General features: G+C 39.4%; 2 protein-coding genes across 2 annotated transcripts in view; both read right to left on the bottom strand.

The window, feature by feature from the left end:
* Positions 1-671, bottom strand: part of LOC138035992 (uncharacterized) — a 3210-nt gene extending 2539 nt beyond the window's left edge. Inside the window, exons 1-2 of the mRNA XM_068882373.1 lie at positions 589-671; positions 18-108 (exon numbers count right to left, since the gene is read on the bottom strand). Coding sequence (XP_068738474.1) covers positions 18-108; positions 589-671 — 174 coding nt within the window. The remainder of the gene's footprint in view (positions 1-17; positions 109-588) is intronic.
* Positions 672-5035: 4364 nt separating this feature from the next.
* On the bottom strand, positions 5036-6448 carry LOC138035991 (uncharacterized protein KIAA1958-like). The gene has a single exon (XM_068882372.1). It carries the CDS (start codon positions 6446-6448, stop codon positions 5036-5038), a length of 1413 nt encoding a protein of 470 aa, XP_068738473.1.
* Positions 6449-14391: the final 7943 nt, after the last annotated feature.

Here is a 14391-nt window from a genome sequence, read left to right as displayed (position 1 = left end):
ATCAAGCTTTTGCTTACCTTATCTTTTAGATCAATTTTCTTTGCTGTCAGGTCATTGGTTCTGTTCGTGTGACTGTCAACCTCGGCAGAAGTAACTGACGATGAAATACTGGAAAGAGTGAAGTATGATTAGAGTTAAAAATTAGCTGATAACAAATCTAAACATTTCGAGATCAGATCAGAGGTGAGTGCTTCCTTTTATGGCCCATCGACTGGACAAGCACAGGATGAAATATGTGATCACAATTTAGCAAGTTGCAAGTAGAAGGGAAACCATATATTTGCTTTCAAATGCAATCAATCGATCAATCAATCTTTATTTATACATGATAAGTATTTAAAGCCACCCTTCGCTTATGGGGTCAAGTCTAAATAATTAAGTAAAATAACTTAATCAATTAGATTATAGATAAATAGGATATACACCAGCTACTGTAACAATCATATAGCTACTTACAGTTTAAAATACTAACAAAATATCCTACAAGTCTAAATCGATAAAAGCTTACAATTCTAAAATGCAAGGTGTTACTCTGGTATCGACTAATTTTTAACACTAATTATACTTATGAAGCGCTACTTTTCTTACCTTGTGTCATTTTTTGTTCCTGTAATAAAATCGAAAACACTTTTAATAGCGATAAACGTCGCGAAAAATGTGTTCATAACCATGGCTTTCTCGGCAGAATCGCTTCCAATCCAGTAAAATAGCTACCTCTAAATTAAAAGGCTTACGTCATAATGGGTATTATGACAACGCGCGAGCGGAGGGATTCCAATAGCCTCGCTGGAAATATTGACGTAACTCAGATATAAAAAGGACCTCGCAGTTTTTGACCTGGCCCCAGGTTGTTAAAAAGGTGGATAACGCTATCCACCGGATAAATCTCGATGCATTGGATACTACAATTGGTTTTTCTATGACTTATCCACTGGATAGTGATTTATCTACCTAACGGATATCGATATCCATCGTTTGGGGCTAGGTCAAAATTTCCTTTTCAGAACGATCACTCATGTTTTTTGAATTGCGGTGCGGTTAATTTATCAATAGAAATGTAATTTATATAGCGCATTTGTGCTGCTTAGCGACAATTTTTCGACCTTATTCGATAAGACTAGAGGAGTCTAACCATGTTTAGATGTCATTCTCAGTTCACAGACCTTGAGTGTTTGTTCGATCTCAGGGGCTCATCTCCCAGGGACTGAGCCAAGCAGTCGGCAGTTTTGCAAATCTGACTAGTATGCGAACGATGAAAACCAGCTGCATGCGAAACGAACGCGAATGAAAAGAAAGGAAAACAAATAAAAGGAAAGGAACTTTATTTAAGTGTCTAGTCGTTCTAGCGCTGAAACACGAATTGGGGACACTATAAATTGAAATTAACAATTAACACAAATCAAGTCAAATGTTGGTTTTTGAGGAGAGGGGAAACCGGAGTACCCGAGGAAAACCTCTAGGTGCAGAGTAGAGAACCATCAAACTCAACCTACATTTGACGACAAGTCTGGGAATCGAACCCGGGCCACATTGGTGGGAGGCGAGTGCTCTCACCACTGCGCCATCCCTGAACCCCAAGGAGGGTCGTATGCGTCGTTTGTCAGAAATACTCCTTCTATCTGGAATCATATCATTCATAACAGATACAAATTGCGGCGAGAAAAACGTAAAGAGGACAAGTAGCCAGCCCTGTGCCACAGCACGCAGGCATTTTTTCAAAAGTGGGGTCTTTTCTCGATTTGCTTAGAAAAATCGAAAAGAAAATGCTTTGCTCGCTGGGTGATTTCTGCAAAAAGGGAAGGAGAGTCTAAGGACGCTTTCCATTGGACACAACTTACAGGCCAGACCGGGCATTTGGAAGAACTAACACACTTCGAGGATGATATGTACTCCTCCAGAAGAATACGAGGGATTATCATGCAAGTGTTCCTTCAAATTGTTGCATTTTCTTTGCAAAATGACGGGTCTGACCGGTCAGTTCTGTCAAAAGGAAAGCGCCCTGAAAAATATTCCTAAGTGGAAGCAGCTGAAAACAGGGCATTTTCTTTCAATTTTCGCTAAAAAGATTTTATTCCATTGTTGTTACTAAAATTTGTCAACTAGAATGTGGTGGACTATTGCAGTTTTTCTGCTGATCTCGATAAAACTTACGGGATGAAACAAAAGTGAAATACTTCTAAATGCACCTCTTTGTGCTGACGCCTTAGTGAATTTAGTCTTAAGGTGGCTCAAACCAGTTTCTATACTTTCAAGAGACCTTCTTATTAGAAGGATTGACACTACAACACTTTATTACGTAACAGCAATGTTGTGGTAGCATTTGAAACATCAATTATTGCTGAACAAGATTCAGTCATCTTTGTGACGACGGTAACAGTTTACCATTGCAATAGGAAAGCCTTGCAAAAACACCTCATATTTTGGCCTTAGTTGCTCATATCTGAAAAGCGAACTCGATGACCCCAATTTTTTATTGCATAAAAGTAATCAGTAGGCAAAGAGGAAATTCTGTGCGGCGGATTTATGGATTCAGAGCTACTTTAAATTTTCAATAATTTAAGGTGGCTCTGAACTTCGAGGCGCTAAATTAGATTACTCCTTTGACGCTAGATTTCGCTGAAAGGTCGGTTATACTTCAGAAGAAACCGCCTGAAATATTAACTCCCCTTGGTCTCGCATTAATTGTCAACACCTCTGTCAATCCCACCCAAATAAAATATCTTGATGACAAATCTTATTTCCAACAATTCGACCAAAATATAAATAATCTAATATCTTCATTGTTCAAGATGGGGTAGTTTCCGGTTTTTCCGATACAATTAATGTTGGGAGTCCAGCAAGCGGCTATTTCGTTCGCAGAGATCATTGGCAGAGATTGAGGAAGTGGCCGAAAATTTCTTTGCTTGAGCTAAACAATCGCCTGAGTTGATTATTGAGGAATAGCATCAAATGAAGATACCCGTGCAGAGGGCGTTACAATAGCTCTTAAATTGGCGAGGGCGCGAGATTCGAAGCTTACGCCGCAATCGGAGTTAGTCTTCGCAGTGGAGATGTTGTTTCAAGTTTTCAGCGATCGCCTCGATCTTGGAAAGGGGTGGTAAACATTGATCAAGGAATTACATGTCTCTTCCCTTTTGGAAATACTAGGACAATTCGTTTTTTCGACTCTTTCCTGACGAAGTAAAAAGATCTTCTATCTTTCTGAATTGGTGTTATAGCCATTCGTGTCAAAATAAATTGAGCTATTGGGTAATTAAATCCGGATTTCTAACATGCGGTGGGGCAAACAAAGCGATGGGAGCTAAGTTGGGGTTCAGTCAGTTCAGTGAGAAACTTTTAATGTCGTTCGCAGATTAAGAAAATCAAGCCCTTGTTGTGAGTGAAAACTCAATTGGAATAGCATCTAAAAAGTGAAAATGTTGGATTCAGCCGTCTTCTGGAAATGTTATGAATAAGATAGTTCATCAAAATCTTGCATGTTGACATGATGAAATCGTCAGTACAGAACTCCCGGCAGCGGTATGTTGGAAATACCCGAAATTTATTTTCTTTGAGCTGTTTTTTGCACGAGCATCATCCGCGGGTGTCAATTTTTTTATTGTTTCACGGTCTTCATGTTAGCAACCTAGGGGGAGGTCACCGCATTATTCACAACACTGTTAATTTCGAAACTTTGCAGCTGGTTGCCAGTACATGTAGCTGGTAAAAGGAGTGCTCAATTTTACTTAATTAGTGTCATTAATTACAAGAATGGTTTTCGCCAGTTTTCTCTCTCGCTGCGGAAGTGTTTCACTCTCCCTTGGCCCACTGGTTTCACTGCATTTCGTAGATTCACGTTATTTTCGATCCGACAACCTGTACCAAATCAAACCACTACTTTTGCTCGGTGACCTATTGATTTTATTTGTAAACACGAAGGGAGGTTGACCAAGATGTTAGCCGTTGTCATGAGCTCTCTAGACTTCACCTTTACTTCTTTAATTTTGTTCCGTACTTAGCAAATTTGAACATAGTCTCAGTCTACAGCCGTGGGTGTCTTGGTGTGCCCGCGATCCTTCTCACCACTGAAGTCTTTTGACCCGGATTGTAGCTATCTTAATTGTCTGTTAGCCCCCTCGGGTCTTAAAGGATTAACAACTGTTTTCACAATTAATAACTTCTGGTTCAATTACAGATTAATCTTTCTGGTAAAAGTTTACCCATGGTTGTAGTTCACTCTAACTGGACAATTTGTGTTAACTGTTGTGCATCCCACGGATACGCCCTTATAGGCGTCTTGTGTTAAAAGCGTAATTTAGACACTCGGCAACATGGAAGCAAAAAATAGCAAACACAAAGAAGGCGTTTCTTGGTTCGTTTGTATAATATCACTTTTAACAAAATCTAATAATAATCTCATACAAAATTATTAAAATACAGATGAAAAATAATGATCGAATGAAAACATGTCCGGGAGAAATTACAATTATCGGAAAAAATTTACAAAACTAAAAAAATAACTACGTAGAAGAAGAGATTTGTTGAATTTAAAAAAATTAAAAACCATCTTGGTTGAAAGTTTACAAGTGTGACGACGTTTCGACGTTCGCTTAACGTCATTATGAAGTCAATAAGTATAGGTAATCACATGATTTCGAGTGCAATTTGGAATAAATAAGCACGAGTAAATTTTTCAAAGGCCAACAAAAGTGCACGAGCCCGTAGGGCGAGTGCACTTTGTGGTCTTTGAAAAATTTACAAGTGCTTATTTATTCCAAATTGCACGAGAAAAATCATGTGATTACTTATTAATAATATACACGAAAAACATAACTACAACAAAAAAATTTTGACAGGGCGCGCTTTTTTTTAGTTCATTCAACTGATTGGCTGAAACAAATTACAACGTTTGTCAAATGCAAACTTACAAGACCGACACTTTCAAAATCATTCAAATTAGAACTTGGAAATGTGTGAGGACTGATTTAAAACCTTTCAAGCGTTTTAAATTTATGTAAAGAAAACTCGCTTTACAATAATTAGGAAAAGTAAACGTTCAATCAGAATCATCCTCAATAATGAACGCTCGGCGTTTACAAGAACTGGGCTGTCGTTTTGAAATCTCAGGAGCTCGCTTCGAGCGGCCAATGATGAAAGACACTTGACAGTTGTTGAACGTGTTCATCATGGTTGGATTTACAGAGAAATTCTGAGTTTGAAAACCTGAAAGTGATGGTGGGAATTGATTTTCTTTCGTCGCTGTCATCGATGGGCCGGCCAATGTGTGTGGTACTGGCATGTTCGTGTTTACCGGAGCGAGTGGAGCCGCAGTTGTCGTGATGTCGGAAACTGCCATTCGCTTTTTCTCAGCACCGGGGTTTTCATAATTCCGTTTGGATATTGCACTGGAGAGTCGTCGTTGTTCTTCCTCGTCGGCTTCATCGTAATCGTCAAGGGATTGTACGCTTCGGTGGCCTGTGACCTTCACTATATCTGAGCGTTCAACGTTTGCTTTCTTTAGCTTGCTCACTGTTGTCTTTCTAGCACTGTGATTCGTAAATTTTTTGTGACTTTCTTCAAGGCTAGTACCCGCCACAGTTGTTTTCATCATGTTGCTAATGGTGTTTACGCCCATTGGTTGAGTTTTGAACCAGATGTTGTCATTCAGTCTTCGGTTTCTTTTGATACTGAGGTAGAAAGGACCTGACCATCGCATGTTAAGTGGTCTTCGCTCGACAAACTGCTTGAAGAGAGCAACCGGACACCTTTCTCCTCCAACAGAGAACATTCGTGGCTGAAAATCTCTGTTCTTGCTCTGCAGTCCGCCCTGTCTGGTCTTCGTTGGACCTTCGGTAAACTGCACGAACTCCATACCTTCGTCATTTTTGCAGAGTTGAAAATCTTCCATTTTCATTGCGTGGTGCTCTTGACGACCGCGGAGACCAAAAAACTGCGTCAAAAGCCACCACATAGAAGAAATAAGCGCTTCTGGAGTTTTGGAGCCAAATTTTTCTCCCTCCCACAGCACCTCCTCTTCTTCCTCAGTTAAACTTCTGGCTTTATTTGGACGTTTGCCCATACCGGATTGGCGAAGTTGCCGAGCTTTCCCCTCTAAAACTTGCTTGGAAGAGTGGAACTCCCTGTCTCTTATGATGGAAAACTTGTATCCTTTCTCATTTAAATGTCTATCAAGTGCAGCTATCATCACTTTTAAGCTGTCTGGCTCGTAGTCGTCACCGTTTTTGTTTTTTACTTCAGCGTAGAATGATTCAAGTAGCTTGTTTAGTTTTCCTGGCTCGTTTTCCTCGATTTTGTTGACAATATTTTTCTGTTTGCACCACGTCTCCCATACATTCAGCCAGAAAGACGTACTCTTTACTGTATTTGGGTTTTTGGAAAAATTTTTTAGCTCTTCAATCGTTGTTTCGCTCGCAAAACCAAATCGTTGTTTGCTGAAAACTCCGGCCATTTTCCTCCGCGTCTTATCTTAAAATTTCCGCCAATATGTTGCTATAGAAACAGCTCTAATCTGATTGGTTCTTGTTGGTTTCTTTTGTGTGTTTAGCCAATCAGAAAGCCTTTGTAATTTGCACTCGTGTTACAAGTTTGCACTCGTGTTACACATTTTGCACTCGTGTTACAGAAGAGCTGCACTCCTTTCTCAGCCAATCAGAATTGAGTAATTTTTTCGTGTATATTATTATAAGTGAAATGAGAACGAATATAAATGTAAAAGAATTCCTAGGAGACACGAATAACAAAGTGAAAATATGCAAATAACATAGTATTCGCTCGCAGAGTCACGTTAAAAGTTTGGCGCGAATTCTTTATAGTTAAATTGTTCAACAAATCTCTTCTTCTACGTAGTTTAAAACGCGATAACCAACTGCATCTTTTCAGGCGACTTGAAAAATGCAGCATTCGTCACACAAAGTGCTACGGAGCAATCGAATTTTCACGTCTCTGCCAGAATTTCAACCTCACTCCGACCTTTGCGAAGTTGGATGAAACCAAGTTGCGAAAATGGAAGAAACCTGCTGAAAATTTCCAGAAACAAGCTATCAGCGAAGAGTTGAAATCAAAGCTGGTCCAGCTCAAGACATTAAAAGAAGAACTTCCCAACATCCATGATGAAATTCGCTCCAATTGATCAACCATCCGCCGCATTGCCATAATGCGGATATTGTCATCACTACGAAAGAGTCAGTTTCAATCCCTGATGAAGACTCGTGCTCAAAAATTGTCTCGCTTGATCTACAAAAAAGTAGACGTCGACAAACATATTAACAACTTATCATCCTACTGCCTATCATTCTTCGAGAAACTTGTCCTTTGCAGAGGACCACATTAATAGAATTTGCAATACCTCAACAAACACCTCCTCGAGAGATTCAAGCAAGCTTCGAAAAAGCTTATTGGAAATTGGAACCACTGCTTCCATCAGACTCCAAGAAAGACCTTGCCTGTACCACCTTGAGATCCATTTCTTTAAATTACATCGCAAGACGCAGTCCAACACATGTCCACCTAAAGCCCTGTTGCAGGCCATCAACAATCTCAAACCCCGCGATGGCATAGTCATCACCAAACCTGACAAAGGTTCCGGCGTTGTTGTAATGGGTAAGGCCGATTACGTACGGCTACTGTGCGACGCTTCTGTTCGTGATTCCACCAAATTTACCCAATGCAGCACTGAGCGTCAAAAAGCGCGTGGGAGACCATTTAAGTATTATCATACCTTGCTAGAAAAAGAGAATTAACTCAACATGAAAGTACACAGCATCTTGCCTAAATCACTCGCTGATGCACTATGCCCAAAAGACTCCAGACTTGCCCACCTGTATAGGTTACCCAAGACACACAAGCCTGAACTGTCTATGAGACCAATATTATCCGCAACTGGAACCTACAGCTACCCTCTTGCAAAATGGCTGGAAGAGAAATTAAAGCCTCTGTCAACTAATTCGTACACCACCAGCGATATCTTCCAATTCTCCCAAGATATCAGAAACATGTCTATTGATGTTGATCACATACTGGTATCCTACGATGTAACCGCTCTGTTCACCAATGATCCTCAGTGCTCACGAAACCATCGCAATACTTGTGGAGAAAGCTTTCAGTGACAACTGGTTCATGACACTTACGACCTAAACCTCACCAAAGACCAGCTTAGAGAATTGCTTGAGCTTGCAACTACAAACCAAGTTTTTCAACTGAATGGCACGCTTTACGAGCAGGTAGAAGGCGTGGCTATGGGTTCTGCCCTGGGGCCCTTATTGGTCAACACGTTCATGTGCTCTATAGAGGAAAAACTGGAAGGGAAAAAGGAGCTCCCCTCTTTCTATAAGCGCTACGTGGACGACAACTTGACCATAATGGCTGACCTCAACGAAGCTAACATTTTCCTCGACAAATTGAACTCTTGCCACAGAAACTTGAAATTCACCATCGAGATACTATTTGTCTTAATGCCAGCAAAAAGGATAGTATTCTGTTTAGCGGGTATCCTTTTTGTTGGCATTAACATCACTAAAAGGGGCAACTGGCTCGAAACATCAGTCTACAGAAAGTCCACAAATACTGGATTACTCCTGCACTACCACAGCCATGTGGACAGACGTTACAAAGATTGCTTACTCACCACCATGATCCATCGTGCATATCAGCTATCATCTACTCCTACTGCGTTTTCTGCTGAATGTAACAAGCTCCGCTCTATTTTCCTCAACCTCTACTACCCAATTAATTTGATCAATTCAGCGATCAATAAGTTTTTGCGTAATATCGACAACATCGATGCAGCCAAGAATACAAGAGATGACAGCTCTAACATCATGGTTCCACTTCCTTTTAAGAATCAACAATCAGCTAACTCTGTATGTCAAGAAGCAAATGCAGATTTTGAGCGCCGACATTGGTGTCCAAATTAAACCAATCTTTCAGTCTAAGAAGATTGGCCAAATCCTCGCTCTAAAAGAAAAGCCCCCTATTGTCGACAATCAATGCGTGGTTTACAAATTTGAATGTGGCTGTGCGATGCAGATTATGTCGGGAGCACCGGCCGACGTTTACACCAGCGTATTAACGAGCACAAATACTCTGCAATCGAGAGGCATCTTGAGCAACACGGTCTATTGAAGACTGATTTGGTTGACAAGCAATTTTCTGTTCTAAATAAATGTAGATCAAGGTTTGATTGTCTAATTTTTGAGATGTTATTCATTGAACCCTGAGTTAAATACTCAGTGAGACTCTATTCGCGCCAAACTCTTTTACGTGACTCTGCTGGCGAATGCTTTGTTATTTGCATATTCTCACTGTGTTATTCGTCTCTCCTAGGGATTCTTTTACATTTCTATTCGTTCTCATTTCACTCATTACTGACTTGATAATGACGTTAAGCGAACGTCGAAACGTCGTCGCATTTTTAAACTTTTAACCAAGAAGGTTTTTAATTTTTTGCACTTTTCAACTTTATCGCAATTCTTTATAGTTAAATTGTTAAAAAAAGATAACTATTAAAAAAATAAAGCTGTTCACTGATTTCCTCAAAGGGACAATATTTTGGTAGGTTCAAGTCTTCATGAGAAAGAAAATCGTCTTCGTCGACGTATTAAACGCCATCAAGTTTTAGATAACGATGTGGTACTTCAGACAGAGCTGTGAAATCTTGGTGCGGCCTGCTATTTCCTTAGTTCCTTCTGTTTTTCGATGTTTGGTATTTAACATGGCATTAACCTGTGAGAAGGAAAGAGGATTCAGAAGTCATCAGTGTGTTTTTTGTTTTGTTTCGTTTTTTGGAGTTATATTGATTGTCTCGGTTTTTTTTTTGATCACATTAACTTCCAGTAGCCAGGTACTTACAAATTGGCCTGGGTAACCGTGGCCAGAATTTCTCTAGTTACATATCAAGATTAAAAAACGGCTTCTCTGAACAGATAAAACAGTTCCTACCGCTCAATACGCTGCCGTCAATACATATTGAGCACATAAAACTAAATAATTTCTAAACATAGTTAAAAACCTTTTACTTTTTGTCTCTTATACGTAAAGTGTTTATGAAACTTGTAAATCCATGAGAGTGTTTGGCGCCTCGCTTGCTGAATTATCTTTATTAATCATCAAATCTAACCGTCTTCTGGATTCCGTAGCACCCTAAAAACTGTATCTGAAGGTCATGGAAGCCTACACTCTTTTTTATCGAGAGGGACCAATTTTGCGGTCGAATTTGTAAGATTGAAACCAGATGTTTCGCTGCTAACCTGTTGAGTATGAAATTTAGTTATGAGCGATCATGAAAGAAGTGAGTTTCAAATGAGACGAATTCTTAATTTATTTATATGTGTTATACGCCATTTCTATAAGTTCATGCACTGTCATAAGTGTCTCGGAATTATAAGGACGAACGTGTTTAAGCCAATTCTGACCAATTAACTCCACCAACTAAATCGAATCAAACGTCGAACTTTCAAGCGCTTTATTCTTGTGTTCCGTTTTGCAACTGATTTGTCTGGTTATTGAGCATACGAGAAAGAATGTGAAATAATTTCTAAAACGGAAACCTTGGTGGTACAAGTTTCAGGTTTTCAACATGGTCCCAGATGGTGTTGTGGAAGAACCTATGTTAACGGATCCAAGGGAAGTGGCCGCCCTTGTAGCCAATGCGGTCTTTTCGAGATTTTTCAAGGAGCTAAACAACAAAAAAAAATGAAGATATTGCACTGAGTTCCTCTCAATCGATGGTTTTTGTGGAAGAGACAGAGGGGATTTTTTATTAGTTTAAGACAAAAATTGACCCACTTAGTGATTGCACTGAAACTGGAACATAGCCAACTTTGGCCGCGACTTCGTTCTCAGGGTACCTGGATGGAAAGCGGAAGAGAGACCCTACCAGGGCACCTGTTTCCTAATTTCTATCATTTTCCTATTTTCTCTTCTGCTGCCAAAAGGCACAGTTATGTTACAGACTGCCCTTTCTTCACGAGGTGGAGAGCACCTGACCGTTCCCTGTCATTTATCAGGAAAGTTAACCCGTACATGAAGGCACAGTTCTGCTGCGTGGAGAGACAGATCACCGCTTGACACACAACTTTCGAGACTCAATGGATCTTGGTGAACAATGTTGAAGTGAAGATCTTCCATCTGTTCTCCAGTCTCAAATGGATACTAAAAAAATACAAGTTTTTAAATTAGAACAGCTTGTTTGTATATTGTACCATTGCTGACCGAAGTGGAGTAACCCCTGACTACTTTCAACGACATTTTCGGAGATGTCTCGGAATTGGTTGGATAGTTCGCCCTGCTGTTCGGTGTGGAATATACCTTTACAATTATTGGTCTCTAGTCATACTACGCAAGCTCAATAACTCACTGAATAACGGACGAAAGCATTTATTGAGCGAAATAATTTTATCATGATAGGAAGCCATTTTGTTTCGCTTTGTTTGTTTGAAGAATATAAGTACTTTGTAAATGAAATGTCGCTGGTCAACAAGAGGATTAAATGCAAAAAAGTACAAAAACCCCCATTATCTTGTATGGTACCATTCTCGTACCCAGAGCTGCGATCCTCTTGGCCAGCGCCACGGATCGAGAGCTCTGGAAGGTTCCAACTGAAGGGCTTATTTTGATTGGCTGATGAGATACAAAAGAATCAAGCCGGAAATGATATTGTCGTAAACATGGCCGATGACAATGGCACACCAACTAAGCGATTCTCGAGCCTTAAGGATGTTTGCAGAACTTGCAACAGTAACATAATTTTAAAAAACCATCCTCTAGATTTGTTTGGAGACAAAGCTAAGGAAGAAAGAATCGTAGCAGACTTGGAAAAAATGTTCGGTTTAAAAATTACTCGTGATGATGGATTGCCATCACGTACATGTAGGTCCTGTTACGGTAAAATATCAAAGATTCGGGCGTTTGCAAAAATGATTTTTGAGTCCAAGGGCCAACAAGAGTCGGTTGTCAGGGCAAAAAGAGGAAAGTCGGTTGGTGATAGCCCGACATCAGCTACTTAACCGGGATCAAAAAGAGAAAAAAGGAAGAGTAAGGTACTGTACGTAAAGTTCAGGAAATATCGAGCAAGAGATTCATTGCCGTGAAAGGTTATTACTCTGTTTGAATCGGTCCTATCGGGATTTAGCTAAAGAAAGGAATAATAAAATAATTTTTACACACAGTCATGGAAAATGATTTCTCCGTACTGTAGTGGTGCTGTAAAATGAAAACTGCTTGCCAAACAGTTTTAAAGTAATCACATGTAAACCTTTATAGTTGTTTAAAGAAACTAAAACGTTTTGTACAACAGTATAGTGATTCTGTATGAAAAATCTTATGTAGCGTATTGTATAATTTAATTGATGCTTATACCAAAAAAATATATAAGTGGATCTCCCCATTGCAGAGATCTCCTTTTTCTAAATAATGAAATACAAATAGATTGGACAATATGAGGGAAATAAAAACAATTATTTTACTTGCAGAATTTTTTTAAAAAGTGAGAACGACTATCTAGAGACTAAACTATTTTGTTTGTGAATGACCCCATCTCCCTAGGGGCATTTGTGGGGTGGGAAGTAAACAACTCCCTCAAATGCCTGCGTGGCTATGCTCATGGCTTCAGGAGCAGCTTGCCCCCTTTAGCAAATTGCTAATTTCAACTGGGGCATGCTGCTCCTATTATTTCTAGGAGCCAGATTCAAATTTCCCAGCTAATGAATGGACGATGAGTGAATGACTCAATGTCAATTACTGTTCCCCTGTGATTGTCTGACAAGAACTGACAAGTACAAATTTCCAGACACTATTTAACATTGATATTATGCACATATTCCTCTTATACTAATAATTATATTGGTATGCAGGGAGCGGTTGAAGAAAGGTCAAAAGTAAAAGCAGCTCTATTTGCCCCTGAAGTTTCTCCAAATATTACCCCTATAAGCCTAATTTTACCAGCTGAGCCAAAAGAACAGGAGGCAGGTGTTGAATCTATGAGAACAGCTGCAACTAAGAGAAGGAAACTTCCTACAGGCATTGCCCCCCCTGAGATGAAAGAACTATCTAAAAGTTTTGAAATCCTTTCAAACTCTGGACTGCGAAACCCTGGACTGGTAAAGGTCTTGAACTTAACATGCAAACATGATTTGTATGGTCTTTTGGCTGCTCTCCTCTGTTGTGTTAAAGCTTATAATAAATCTGTTGAAAACAAAAATGACTCGTTGACTTTTAAAGCTTTAATAATTATTGACATGACAGGTTTCAACTTCAGACCAAAAAGTGCAAGCATGCATGTATCATGGCCCTTTCAACAATCACCTTGGACCAAGAATTAAATCATACAGGCTATAAGTATTACACCTTGGGATTTGTTTGATTGATACACCAACTTTTAACAATAACTTTCACCAATCGGATTTGAAGGTATGTTGTGTTTTTTAAAAGGACTAATGACTCATTATGTTGCATAAGTAGTCAAGCTTATGTATATCACCAGGGGTATCAATAGAAGCCGGTTACCGGTGGTGTACCACCACCTGCTTTGCCTCTCCCCGCCAGCTAGTTTGCCTTGATTTTCACTAAAAATGCTATCATAAACTTGTCAAACTGCTGCCTTCAATGGGGCTATCATGGACGGCTAGTTCAAAAGTTATTGAAACCCCTGTATCACCACATTAAAAGTTGCGTTTTTATACTAATTTGCATATTTTTATAGCACAGGGGCCAAGTTACTCGAAGCATGGTTAGCGCTAACCAGTGGTCAAGTTCTAGCTTTCAGAACCTATAGGTTGTCATGGTGTTTATCCCAGGTTAGTGCTAACCTAGCTTCGATCAGCTTTGATCATGGCCAAAGTTTAAAAATAATGATAATTATTATCAACTAATTTGTTCAATCAGATAATTTCAACACCAAACTTCCAGTTGCATCTAGGCATAAATAGACTGTTGTGTTTGCTGTAACAGGTAATTACAATTCTTTCTGTTGCATACTGTTCATGTATGTTTTAAGAGGTGGCAAATTATTCTTTTTAAAAACATTAACATGGCTGGGACAATCCTTTAAATGCTAACAGCCCACTTAAGCTTGCAATCAGTGTCCAGAGCTGTCTCGTTCTTCCAGCAGGTGCAAAACAGGTCACAGGTCATTGTTTTTCCAATACTGTTGAAACAATGCTAAACACTTAATAAAGCTAACTTAAAGCCTAAACAAAGTTGTTAGGCCTTATAATGTTAGCATCAGTAAAGGGTTATGGGTGTCTTAATTATAACTGCAAAAACAATGACCTTTGACCTGTGATCTGTGTTTTGTACCTGCAGCATTTTATTTTAAATGCCTTCACTGGCAAATATTTCTGGATCATTTGCAAGCAAAAGCTTACAGGGATCTGCAGACTGGCAGAATCATATCAA

This window comes from Montipora capricornis, unplaced genomic scaffold (genome assembly GCF_036669925.1).
Source record: "Montipora capricornis isolate CH-2021 unplaced genomic scaffold, ASM3666992v2 scaffold_446, whole genome shotgun sequence".
In the NCBI taxonomy this organism is placed as follows: Eukaryota; Metazoa; Cnidaria; class Anthozoa; order Scleractinia; family Acroporidae; genus Montipora; species Montipora capricornis.
Note: the sequence above shows the minus strand (reverse complement) of the source record. Positions and strands in the feature narration are given on the sequence as shown.